Below are 14,033 nucleotides of genomic sequence, written 5' to 3'. Positions count from 1 at the left end.
GATCTCTGTGAGTTCGAGACCAGCCTGGTCTACAAGAGCTAGTTCCAGGACAGGCTCCAAAACCACAGAGAAACCCTGTCTTGAAAACAAAACAAAACAAAAGATTTATTTCAGTTGTTTTATTGCTGTCATTGTTCCCCATTAATGCGATGAAGCCTAATGTAAATCTCTTTTCATGTGCATATGATCAACAAACCATTGCTCATAAAAGATGCCTAGCAAATGTTTTAGATTTTTTCAATTGATTGAATGGAAATAAAACTTTGATGAATGCAAACATTTGATTTCCATAAAGGAAAGTTTATGTCTGCTAGATACATATAAGATTTTTTTGGTCTTATATGTGTATTTATTAAAAAGTTTTTGGACTTTAATTTGGCTTTCCGAGGAAAGGATGGCAAATTATTTGTATATAATTAATTATAGTTAAGCAAGAAGTCACTGAAGGATTTATTACACAAATGGCTTGTGTAATTCCTCAAAACTGGGAATTGTCAATGCATTGGTGTGTTTTAACTTCAGACACTTACTTATCTGTTTTCTTAACCATTTCTATAGAAAATGCCATTTCCTTTTCAGTGTTTCTTTCAGGAAACTTTCTCCATATATAAAGACAAACAGATCAGTTTTTCCTCAGATATACACAAAACAATCCTATTCTTCTGAATCAGTTCACTCACGTTTTTGTTTGCAGATTTGCCTGTGATAGCAGAACAAATGACATACCTGCTTGGCCAATAGACTTCATGTTAGATACCTTTATATCACGTGGTCAAAATACCTGGGAACAATGTGTAGGGAGGAATTATTTATTTTGGCTACCAGTTTCATAGGCACTACCTATCATGATGGAAGGGCAGGTTGGAGCAGAGCAGTTCACATTTTATCAGCCAGAAAGGAAAAACAGACCGGAGCCACTGCAGCCTTACAGACATTCCCATGATCACCTCCTTCCAGAGCCCTCTTGCCCCCACCTTTCACCTGTGTTGTGGTAGCATGGATCTGTCAAGACATTTATCCATCGCATAGGTCAGTGTCTTTAGGTTTTAATTATCTTTGGAATGGCTTCACATACATATGGAGAGCTGTACTTCACTAACCTCTCGAATATTTATTCGGTTAACTCGATTTGACTAACCATCACAGAGTCCACACCCTCTTTGACTTGGGAAAGTCCCCTGTTTGGCACTAGACAGTACTTTAATTGCTCTGTGGAGGAGAAAGTAAATCTCACCTTATCGTAGTGATAAGTGGTGGCAATCTTTACTTTCCTTGAGGTCATAGTAGATTTGAATGAAGGCAAAGTCATACTTGTTGGGCCATGTGCACTAGTGCTTAGATGTTATCAGATTTCCAGGGTATGTGATACACACTCAGGCATCAAGAAACTATTTAGGCAAAAAAGGAAGGAAGAAAGAAAGGAAGGAAGGAAAAAAAAGGAAAGAAAGAAAGAAAGAAAGAAAGAAAGAAGTAAAGAAGAAAGGAAGAAACTATTTAGGCTATTTCATTGGATAGTCCCTGAAAGAAAGAGAGAAAGAAAGAAACAAAGAAAGAAAGAAACTATTTAGGCTATTTCATTGGATAGTCCCTGAAATCAAAGTTTTCCTTAAGTTCTGGAAGCATTGTAGAATGCTAGTAAATTGATGTTGCTTGGAACATGACTTTTATTTATTTATTCATTTTATTTGTTTATTCAATCATTCATCCATTTGTTTATTTATTTTACATGCCAACCACAGTTGCCTCTCCCTCTTCTCCTCCTGTTCCCTCCCCATACCTCCCTCCTACCCATCTACTTTGAACATGATTTTTACTAATTAGTTTGCTTTATATGTGAGGAAAGTAACTTTCAAACTTTTAAAAATGTGATTAAAATAATTATGAAGTTATGAAAATAAAATAATGTCCCTCAACAAGTAATGCAGTTCTTAAATTAGTCCCTTTTATGTTTGCATCGCTCTTATCCCAAGCACATGGATAGCATTGTTGGATTGTGTGGTTAAACATTTTGGTTCTGAAGTAAGACAACTCTGGGTCACATGTGGTGCCTCCCCTTAAGCATGTGACCTCAGTCAGACAAACTGTTTAGCTTTTCTGTGTTAAGTTGCACTTATCCCTGGAGAATAGTGACCCTTCATAGAGTTGTTGTAAGTGTGGCCGAGAGATGTGTGCGATGACTCAAGGGGCCACCATGCATCTAGACAGCAGAGAACAGAACGAAGGCCACCTAGGAGTTAATAGAGAGAGTGGTGCTAACCAACAGGGAATAAGAGTGTTCCTGAGCAGAACCATTAAAGCTGGCCCAAGCCAGAGAAGATTAGCATGGTCCCGAACAAAAGGGGGTGATGAGCAGTGTGTGAAGTAGCAGAGATTGCCGTAGCTTGAATTTTGAACAGTAATTGTTTTACATTTATTACAGAAATTATTTATTCTGTAATAAATACAGTGATGTTAAATAGAAGATGAGAAATAAGGAAAAATATAATGAATTCTATTCTGTCTAAAAGATGTTCTATAGTATTTTTATGAAGGAATACAGAAGATGAACTAACCTTTCTTTGCTTTACTGAGGATGCTGAGATGACCAAGGCATAGTTTCTGTGTTGAAGAGACTCTTTTTGAAGGGGAAAGAAAGAACACTTGAGGCCTGTGCATCCATGACTGCTGAAGTAGATCCATGAGTAAATAAGCGTAGGGCACTTAGGAAGGTGCACGATGATCCCGTTTTTATGACAGCCAATATTTCTCTTTCTCTTTCTTCAGTTGGAGAACACCAGTTGACAGGCCATAAAGTGGCAGTTAAGATCTTAAATAGACAGAAGATTCGCAGTTTAGATGTTGTTGGAAAAATAAAACGAGAAATTCAAAATCTTAAACTCTTTCGTCATCCTCATATTATCAAACTGTAAGTATTTTTGTTTGAAAATATAAAAAAGTCCTGAAATAGTTAAAACAAAATTTTACAAATATCTTGAGTGAGCTTTAGAAAATAATCAGTTTTCATGTTCATATTCGGTTTTAATTTTAATTCATTTCACCTCTGTCAGTTCTTCAGTGCACGTACTTGGTTTAGAATTAGAAGTCATTTCTTCAAAAGTGGTAGTATTCAAGTGGAAGCTGGTTCTTCAGACTATTACTCAGAAAATGTATTGTTCCTAGGTTGGTTCTTTTGTTTCTTCTATTTTTAATTTAAAAGTAATGTTAGGCCAGGTGTAGCAGCACATTAATGTAATCTCACTTGGAGTCCAGGACAAGGGGGGTCTTGAGTTTGAGGTCAACCTGCTGTACTTAGTAAAATTGGCCTTAATAAATAAGTAGTTAGATAGGTGGATGGATGGATGGATGAATGGATGGATGGATGGATGGATGGATAGATAGATAGATGGATAGATGGATAGATGGATAGATGGATAGATGGATGGATAGATGGAGAGATGGATGGATAGATGGACAGATAGATGGATAGATGATAGATGATAGATGGATAGATGGATAGGTAGATGGATAGGTAGATAGATGGATAGGTAGATAGATGGATAGGTAGATAGATAGATAGGTAGATAGATAGATAGATACAAGCTAGTTAGTAAAATTGAAAAATAATTTAACTAGATATATAGAAAATTGAGACATTAAGCAGTAATATTCTGTTATGTTGTTTAAAGTTCTAGTTTTGTAGAGGATAATGTAGAATTCTAGAATTACCTTTAGTGTACTTTAAAGCTTGGGTGCAGCTTTTATACAATAAATGGTAGTTTTGCTTAAGCAGTGCTCGATGGTAGGCAGGAATTGTGCTGAGAATCCTGCATTTCTAATTCCTTATTATAGGATGGCGAGTCTGTAAGAGGACGGCCTCCTAACGGGGTAAACAACCAGGAAGGCACATTTGTGGCTCCATGGTTCTACCCAGTTAAACTTACATATTATTACTCAGGTTGTGAAACAATAGCTAGGTATGAACCCAATATGGTGCTCTGTAAGGCCAAATTATTTAGTGAGTTTAGTAGTAGAAATAGGAAGAGAAATCTATGTCAAATAAGATTGCTGCATAAGAAAGCCTACTTAAGAATAAAGATATTAGTACCTTTTAGGTTTTGTTTGCTACTGTATCGAGAACAGAATAAACTATATTTAGCTTAGAATTAGTAATATTTTTCGTTTGTTTTTTTTTTTTTCAAACAGAATTTCTCTGTGTAACCTGAGATTTCCTGGAACTCACTTTGTAAACTGCTAGCCTCGAACTCAGACTTCTGCCTGCCTCTGCCTCCTAAGTGCTGAGATTAATGCATGTACCACCACTGCCTGGCTAGCGAGCAATCTTTTTAAAAATAATTATATTGTTTAAGAACTTTATACATGCATATATATGTTTTGACCAAATCTACTCTATTCTTCCCCTATGGTTCCCTTCCCCCACTGTTCCTTTACAACTTCAAAGCTCATTTTTAAAGCCTCAAAGCACAATATTTGAATGTCAGTGTTAATAGGGATTAACTTCCTAATCCTATGTAGTTCTATTGTTTATTTGATGGTCAGCAGGATAATAGTCCTCCAAATGTCTGTGTCTTCACCTCAAGAACCTGTGAATGTTGTCAGTCACATTGCAAAATCTAAGTACATTTGCAGGTCATCTTATCTGAAGAGGGGTAGTTCTGGATGACCTGAGAGTCCATGTAAGCACAGCAGCTCTCTGAAGGAGCAGAGAAGGGTAGAAGGATGAGTCAGAAAGAGACCTGAGCAGGGCTATCATGAGCTGGTGTGAGACGACTCTGCTGGCTAATGGAAGCTTAAAAGGTGGAGGGAAGGGGCTCTGAGACAGCACAGGATAGCCTCCAAAAGCCAAATCTCAAAGAAGAGGACTCCTGGAGTCCCCAGAAGGCATCTTAATTCATGGCAGGCTTCTAACCCACAGAACTAACTATAAGATAATGCATGTGTGTTGGTTTCAGTCTCTTTACATTTGAAGTATGGAGGCAATGGACAGCAGCAAAGAAGCAGGCTAGAACAAACAATTACTCGTGATTTATTTTACCCCCAAGACAGGAATGCCCTGGCTGTTCTGAAACTCAATATATGTACACCTGGCTGCCTCGAACTTGCAGAGACCTTCCTGTCTCTGACTCCTAAGTGTTAGAATTAAAGACAGGTGCCATGCCCAGCTTGTGAATTCCTAAAATGTGTGGTTGGTGCAATTATTACAGACTTTGAAATGTTTATTTAGTTTTTAATTGTTATACTTTTCGTCAGTGAACTATTGCAAATTAAAGTATTTGATAATACACAGTGTCATCTGGCCAACGTCAAGAATATGCCACTGTCTGCTCCTACCTGACTAATACGTGGTTTGGTGTGTCGCTAGGTGACACAGTTGGCATGAGACTTTGTTTTATAGTAAGCTTCAATGCTATGTGACACATATGTTAGGTTTACTCCATCACAAATGTAGAATCATGTGGCAGTATTTGATTTTAAGACTATGTCCAGTACCAGGTGATCGATGACCCTAGAATGTGTATATAAACGTTTTGAAAGATTATTATGAAATATAACCTATCAAGGATAATGTGCTTCTCCTCCCATTCATTTTCTAACTTTTGAATGGAGTGCTTCATAGTGTTATGTAAGAAGTAACTGTTGGCATTGGTGGAATGCCTAGTTTGTGATAAGCATTGGCACAAAAGGAGGCATTGGCCTCTCGTGAACTGATTCTTCTTGAGTTAACTCCAAGTGGTCAGTTAGCTGAAACAGTCATATGTTTTGTTTTTAAAGACAGTCTTGCTATGTAACCTAGCCTGGCTCAGAACTGCTGGCTGACCTTACAAATTCACAATCCTGTATAATCTAAGCAAACTGACAATCCTGTGTTTGCTTCCCTAATGCTGAAGTTCTAGGCCTGTGACCCTGGCCCTTCTCACATCTGACTTGACTCCATGTTTGTAATGACATCAGTGGTATGTAGACTAAGTCTCTTGTTTTTTCTGCTTAGTAGCTATTGTGGATGAGGAGAGAAACCTTAAATGGCCAGACTTTATGCTTCAACTTCACCTTCAGAATGCTAACCCTGAAAGCTCCTATGTGACCTAGATTTGTTCTGCTCTTGAAAACACAGATTGCATTTGCCATGGTTCTAGTTTAATTTCTGTTGCTGTGATTAAAACATCCAGTCAAAAGCAGTTTAGGGGAGAAAAGGGTTTGCTCCACGTATTATTATAGGTTACAGTCTATTGTTGAGGGGAAGTCAAGTCAGGAACATGGTAGCTAGTCACTCATGTCCACAGCCAAAGGCAGAGAGAAATTGAATGCACCCCCACTGGTTGCCTGCTGCATGCTTATATCCAGCTAGCCTTTCTCACTATCAAGCAGTTCAGGGTCTACCCCATAAAGTGGTGCCATCCACAGCAGGCTCAGTCTTCCTACAACAATAATCAACATGACCACTCAGTTTCCAATAGACCAGTATGATCTAGATAATTTCTCAAGGGAGCTTTCCTTCTCAGGTGACTCTAAGTTCTAGCAAACTGAAGATTAAAACTATCAGTACAGTTAGTAAACATCTGTGGTTATCACAGAATTTAAAATTTTATTTCTGACATAATTAATCAATGTTGTCTTGTTTTTGTTTTTATAATTTAATAACATCTCTAATTAGAACTGGTATTTTTATATTGTTCTAAAGAAGCTACAGATTAATCTCAGAATTGATTAGCAAGTAATTAGCAAAGGTGAATCCAGTGTTTAAAGCTCTTGATTTTTCAACCATAAGCTTAAGTCATTCATCCACATGCCACTTTAATTGTGAATCTGAATTTTTAAAAAAGAAAAACACTTATGTTTTCTTCCTACTGAGACTTACTGACATAGCCTCTAATAATGTTAGTGTTAAACACACACATGCATACACACACACACACAGAGGAGAGAAAGAGAGAGAGAGAAAGAAAGAGAGAATGTGCACATATGAGGAGGCAGTGGAAAGTAGGCAATAAATCTACAATAGCAACTATAGCATATGCAATAAAGATGTGGATATTATAGATGTCATGTATTAAAGATTTAAATATTATAGATATCATATATTAAAGATGTAAATATTATATATTATAAGAAGATATACACAGAGCAATTAACAGTACAAAGTATTTGAAGTGGAAAACCCTACACTTCAAGTAATAAAGGTAGCAGAATGACCTAGAGCAGTGGTTTTCAACCTGTGGGTTGTGACCCCTTTGTGGGGTCATATATCAGATATTTGCATTACAATTCATAACAGTAGCAAAACTACAGTTGTGAGGCAGCATGAAAATAATTTTATGGTTGTTGGTTACCACAACATGAAGAATTATATTAAAGGGTCGTAGTATTAGGAAAGTTAGGCAATCTCTAGGGGTTTGGTGTGATTAAAAACAGAGACATAAAGGAGAGCCAGACTGTATAGTACATCATTGAATGTTGGTAAGGACTTTAACTTCCATCTTGAGTAAGATGAAAAGCCTCTGAAATATGTTGACCAGAGGTGAGATGTCATCTGAGTATTTAGCCTGCATTTGGGCAAGTACTGAAGTAAGAAGAAAGGTTAGGAGTCTGTTGCAGTCATCTGGGTAAAAGGTGATGGTGGCATGGAATACAGCATCGTGTGGTAGACGCTGAGAAGTATGCCTGTCTGCATTTGCTTTCAAGGTGGAGTTAACATTTACTGAGAGAAGACAGAGATTATGAAAGAAGAATAACTCCTGGTATGGGCAAATAAAAGAATATTGTTGCCAGTGATTAAATGGAAAAGGTTACATGAAGACCAGGTTTGAGATGGAGTATTAGGAGTTAATATCAAACATTTGACTTTGGTTTCATAAAGCTGAAAGGAGACATTCTACTAGAGGTATTCTTGAATAACTGAGTCTGGAATTCAGGGGAAAGTTATATTTGGATAGTGTCTTAGGGTTTCTGTTGCTGCGAAGAAACACCATGACCATGGTAGCTCTTAAAAAGGAAAACATTTAACTGGGGCTGACTTACGGTTTGGAGGTTTAGTCCATTACTGTCATGGCAGAAAGCTTGGTGACACACAGACAGACATAGTGCTAGAGAGGTAGCTGAGAGTTAGTTCTACATCTGTCTCAACAGGCATCAGGAAGAGAGATGAGAGATTGGCCTAGCTTGAGCCTCTGAGAACTCAGAGCCTGCTCCCAGTGACACAGTTCTTCCGACAAGGCCACACTTACTAACACTGCCACTACTTATGGGCCCATTGGGCCATATTTATTCAACCACCACAGACAGCATACCCTTAGATTGGATAAGAAGACCAAGAACCTGCGTAGAGATGAACAAAGCCAAGGACTGAGCTCAGGAGCACCGACTGTATCTGGACATTAGCAGGAGCCAGGAAGGGATGAAAATGAACAGCCAGTCAGTGAAGGTGGAGGACAGGAGAATCCTGTATCTCAATGCAGAACAAGTGAAATAGTTCATAAACGAGACAGTGTCTTTACCTTGCTATTCCAGAGACCTAGATGGACACTTCCTGTCTTTTCACTTGGCAACATTATTACATAACAATAAATTCACTAAGCACAGCCCGTTCAGTGGCAGCAGTTTGCCAGACAACACTATCTGGTTTTGATAATCTGGTTGAGGCTAATATATGTTTTTTTTTTCCTAGACAGAGTTTCTCTGTGTATCTCTGCCTGTCCTAGGACTCACTCTGTAGACTAGGCTAGCATCAAACTTATAGAGATCCACCTCCCTCTGCCTCCCAAGTGCTGGGATCAAAGTGTGTAGCACTGCCAGCCTGGCTGTTCTTCTATTCTAATCTTAATCATCCATATTGACTTTCACCTCATACTGGTACACAATAAATACCCCGTGTGTGTATATATGTGGTTTGCAGAATGACTGCAACGTAGAGGCCACTAGAGAGTTCTAGAGTTTTAAAGTTGTGCTAATAGAAATGTGAATGGAGTCTGTATTAATAAAGACAAAGGAACCCAACCTGGCTGCCCAGATGGAGCTGTTGTTGAGAGAGTTGAAAATCTAAGACTGAATCAGCTATACCTAGATTGAGGCAAGAACTGCAAATCTAGGTCCAAATGGGCCATCGGGTGGACCAGTGAATACAAGCTCCACAAAGGGGAGCAGAAGAGAATGTACAGCCTAAAGGCAGGAGAAAGGGGGCTAATTGTAGGAGCTACGTTCCTTCGCAGGTTTGGAGACAGCATTCAGTACATAATTGGAGAGTTAATCTTAGAAAATCTATGACCATAGAGATGTTGTCTGTGTGTAGTGGGAGGAAAGATAATTAGAAATGAGCAGTCTAGAAACCTGGAGGCTGTCTGTTAGATGTCATAAATCGGTGACACCTATGCCCCCAGTACAAACAGTATAAAGTTAGTAATTAGAACATATTTATCCTATTTCTAGACTATTATGGAAATAATTAATTTTAATGTCCATGTATAAATAAGAACAACACTACTAACCCAATAAAATTTTCCAGAAAACTCAAGCATTTCTTGGAGAAGAAATATGTATGATATTTTGCAAATACTAGATATTGTATGATTCCACAAGCTTTCTAGTTATGTTAGCATAACAATTTTTAGAAAACAACTGTCACCTGAAATTGAGCATTTACATGTACTGTAACTTGGAAATTCAAGTCATCAGTATTTATCAAGAGAAAGATTGTACCTTGTACAAAAGTGTTCAAGCAGCACACAGAATTGTAGAAATAGGCTCAGTAATCTTCTGTGGTAGAGAGATGAATAAGGGACTCTGGTAATAGAAGGATAGGTAAACAAATATGGTGGATATTATATACTAGTCATATCACACAGCAATATTGACTGATTCTCAAACAAGTTCCCCAACATTACATGATATATACCATTTTAAATCTAAAACCATTAAGATAGATACAAGAATATGAATCACTATTAAATAGAAACATAAACATGTATGTATATTTTGATATAGCAAAATAAAACTAAAAAGAAAGCAAGAGAAGGCTGCACAGGGTTCAGGACAGTGACTCTCCTGGGGAAGAGCAAGCGGAAGTAGGGTGGAGCTCTCTGTGGTTATATGGGAGAGATTGGCAAGGCCCTGCCTTACTGTCTGGATGATGGTTTTGTATTACTTATTGGGCTTTTATTGAAAACAGCAATCAGCAAAAGGAAAGGCCACTCATAAACCAAAGAAAATGAGTGTCAGCTGTCCAAGATAATGATTACTACATTTTATACAACTGAGTTAAAATTGATGAAAATCTTACTCTATATAACTTGACAATATAAATAATATTTTAAAATCTTAATAGATATGACCACCAAACAGGGATGTGCATTAATGCTGATTTTTGGGTCACTCCAGAAAGATTACTTTTTTTCCTTGAGTCATATATGCTGCTTTGTGTGTTTATTGCATAAAAATGCATGTAACCTTACCAGCTTAGGGATTGTCTGGATAATTGCTTTTTCCTTCCATAATTAATAATGTTTCTGAAAAATTTCCTAAAGCACAGTATTTTGCATTTCTGTTACATTAAAAGACTGCTGTTCTATGTGAATGACTAGTTGTCATTATATTTCTTAAAATATTTTTATAATTATTAGAAGTTACCTTTTAACAATCCATCAATTTGCCTTTCCTGCCAATTCTCAAATATGAAGCTGTTTTCCTAGGGCTGTTCTTTTTCCAGAAATTGTTACTCGTTAATTAAAATTTTATTGGTTGAAATTTTGCCTTTAAACTTTTAGATTATTCTAGTATTGATCCAAACTACTTATATTTTAAAATAATTTATACATTAATTTAAATAGTTTATAAGTACTTTGCCAGATGCAAACTCATTAATCCAATTATCACCACTATAAAACATGCAATCACAAACTGATAGGTATGTGTTGTAAAGCATAGGTAAAGATGTTCATGCAAGCAAATTGCCACTCGGAAGGTGGCCTTGTAAGCTAAATCCCAAAGGATGTCTGAAGGGAAGGTACTAAAGGATGTACCTCAAAGGGAGGCATGCCAGTAGAACCAGCCTGTATAAAGAAGCTGCAGTGGGAGAGTAGAGCATGATTTATAAAAAGTAGTGGGGCTGCAATTGTGGGAACTGTATTTGAGAAATAACAGAGGGGGCCTGATTAATTGGAACCTTAAGAGAGAGAGAAAACTCCTGGCCCTGAAGCTCAGATGTGTGTCTGAAGAGAATCCTTATTCAGTGCCTAACTGCAGCTAGATTGCAAGTTCCCCCAAGAGAGGATCTGACTGCTCCTAGTCTCACAGAAGGACAGAACAAGGAGGTATTGAGTAAGTTAAGAGTCCTTATTTGGTTGGCTATGCCTGGCACGTAGTGAGGGCTCAGCCATGGTAGCTAGTTTTCGTGCTATAATTTGGTGTGTGATGGTGTATGCTGGCTGTGGAGTTAGAGGCTTCAAGAGATATCTTGAAGAGCAGTATCCTGTGAAGATTTGTGGTATATTCCAAAGGACCTGCGGCTAAGATTATTTGATTTCATCATTTCATTTCTGCCTCATTCATAATGGATAAGCACAAATGTGATTGGTAACAATAATAAGATCAGAAAAAAATGAGTTCGATAACAGTAGATGCTTTCACCTACTCTATCTGGTTTGTTTGATCACTTTGATGCCTGTCAAAATAGCCTTCTTCAAACTATTTCTTTTAGAGTTCCTAAATAAAATTATCTTTCCACACTTTGTGTGAAATAGTCTCAATTTTATTTCTGTTATGGTCATTTGTTTTACATTTGTGTCTTTGAAGACTAAAGATTACCATTAGAAGTGTTTTCCAGGCCAGATAAGGTGGTATACACCTGTAATTCCAGAATGTGGGAGCCAAGGTAGGAAGATAATGAGTTTGAGGCAAGCCTAGATTCTATATGATGAGCATTTATCTCGAGGACAGAAAAACCCAGGACAGAAATATTTGCCGTGGACTAATCCTCTTGTACACTGTGAAGATTCGTCACTCATCTGTTTAATGGACTTTTTTCATGTGGTTAATTTACACACTATGTATTTTCTCTTAGTATAGCTTGTGAAGATTTCAGAGATAACAGCAATCTGAAAAGCAGAAATCTGAAGGGAAGTCTACAAGTCGCAGGAAGTCAGATACTTTTATAATGTTCTTCCATGCTAATGGTTCTCAGATTAGTTGGTAATCATTGTAAATCTGTTGCCATTCTACAGTATTATACAATATTGGAATATGAAATTGTAGCAAGAATAGTAGATGAGGTTGACTGTTGTGGAAGCACAGCTTTGTATTAACATCCTTTTTTGTTTGTGAAAAAGATATCAGGTGATCAGCACCCCAACAGACTTTTTTATGGTGATGGAATATGTGTCCGGAGGTGAATTATTCGACTACATCTGTAAACATGGGCGGGTGAGTACTGTATTAACAACCCCCAGCCCCGAGCTAAGAAAGGGGAAAGCATTGCAAGCTAACCACAAAGATAATTTTCAGTGCTTTAAATTGTTTCTGTAATAATGTCAACTGCACATGCAGAACATATTTTCTTTCTCCAGAGGCAGCCTTTTGAGATACAGATTTGGAAACCATATCCCATTTAATCGCCAAAAGATTCTTGTGCTTTTCCCAGTTCTGCATAAAATCATGCTGAAGTTTTGGTTATTTCCTTTTCTTAGCATTTTCATTTAAGTTCTGTTTTAGCTGCTTTTATTGATTCCCTAAAACATTGTGCATATTTAATATTAGTTGAAAATTAGACATCGTTGCCATTCAGCAAAGCCAAACCTATCGAATAATATTTTGAGCTTTGACAAAGTTTTGGCTGGTTTGCTTTGTCTGATTTGTTGGATTTCTAACTAGTCAAGTCTAAATTAGCCTACTTAGTTATATTTAGACTGGTTATGAAACTGAATGCATAATAAATAGATGTCCCAGATAGTCTTGATGCAGTTTCTTTTCTATGTGCTAGGTTGAAGAGGTGGAAGCCCGGCGGCTCTTTCAGCAGATCCTTTCTGCTGTGGATTACTGTCACAGGCATATGGTTGTCCATCGGGACCTGAAACCAGAAAATGTGCTTCTGGATGCTCAGATGAATGCTAAGATTGCTGACTTTGGTATGCTACTCCATGGTTGCTCAGAGCTGTGTAGTACCTTTAAAATGGACCAATAACTCCTCTTACAGAGCTAAGAACTTTCCGTTTCACTCACACAAATTCTGTTACACAAAAAGGGATTAATTACAGTCTTTACTCTGGCTTATCTCTTTATTTAAATCCACATGAAAAGTGCTGAGGTTTCTACAACACATTAGAAGGCCACATCAAGACAGATCTTTCTTCCTAATGAATGATACCTGTTTTGTTTTTGGGGTTTTCTTTTGGGTGGGGGAGCAGCTGGGATGAGAAAGGAGTTCCAAACTTCTTTGAAACTTTGTTGATATAGTGGCTGCTTTCCCTGATGTATATAAACAAGTGTGAAAATTTGTATTCAGCCATAAAATCTTGGTGCTCCTTCTGAACTGATCATGGAAAGACCTGTAAATCTTAGGACAACATCTAATAACTTATGAGAGATTGGGACCTTGGTCCTCGTAAAAGACAAGGTAAAATGTATGTTTTTATACTCCTTATACTAAACAGACGCAGAAAGACTTCCACAGTGGATGTTTGAGGAAAAGATTGTGATCTGACCCTAAGAAGAAAGGGAGGGGAGGTGCAAAGTCAGTGTTCCATATTATATATAGGCTTTCTGTCTGTTTTATACCTGCCGTTAAACTAGCCTCACTATTTCAGTTCAAACTCTTCTAGTAAGTGGTTCAGCTAGAGTTTGGCTCAGTAGATTATTTCTGCTGTGTTGAACCAGAGCTCTTTAGATTATAAAACTTTTCCAGGAAGTTGAAGCAGGAGGCCTTCCTGTTTGTGCTCAGCCCCACCTGAACAGCAATGAGACCCTGTCTCCAGGGAAACAGCCTGCTTATCAGCTGGAGCTGCTCTGCTGTCAGAGAGAGAGAGAGAGAGAGAGAGAGAGAGAGAGAGAGAGAG

The 14,033-nt window shown here is 37.7% G+C and overlaps 1 protein-coding gene across 4 annotated transcripts in view; it reads left to right on the top strand.

Moving 5' to 3' along the window:
• Positions 1–14,033, top strand: part of Prkaa2 (protein kinase AMP-activated catalytic subunit alpha 2) — a 58,064-nt gene that overhangs the window by 26,503 nt on the left and 17,528 nt on the right. For 3 of the 4 annotated variants that reach the window (XM_005353497.2, XM_026782307.1, XM_026782308.1), the window contains exons 2-4: positions 2,764–2,905; positions 12,312–12,405; positions 12,962–13,106. In XM_005353497.2, the coding sequence (XP_005353554.1) occupies positions 2,764–2,905; positions 12,312–12,405; positions 12,962–13,106 (381 nt within the window). The remainder of the gene's footprint in view (positions 1–2,763; positions 2,906–12,311; positions 12,406–12,961; positions 13,107–14,033) is intronic. The other variant, XM_026782306.1, reaches the window with a different exon arrangement.

The sequence above is a fragment of the Microtus ochrogaster genome, chromosome 10 (assembly GCF_000317375.1).
Source record: "Microtus ochrogaster isolate Prairie Vole_2 chromosome 10, MicOch1.0, whole genome shotgun sequence".
In the NCBI taxonomy this organism is placed as follows: Eukaryota; Metazoa; Chordata; class Mammalia; order Rodentia; family Cricetidae; genus Microtus; species Microtus ochrogaster.
Note: the sequence above shows the minus strand (reverse complement) of the source record. Positions and strands in the feature narration are given on the sequence as shown.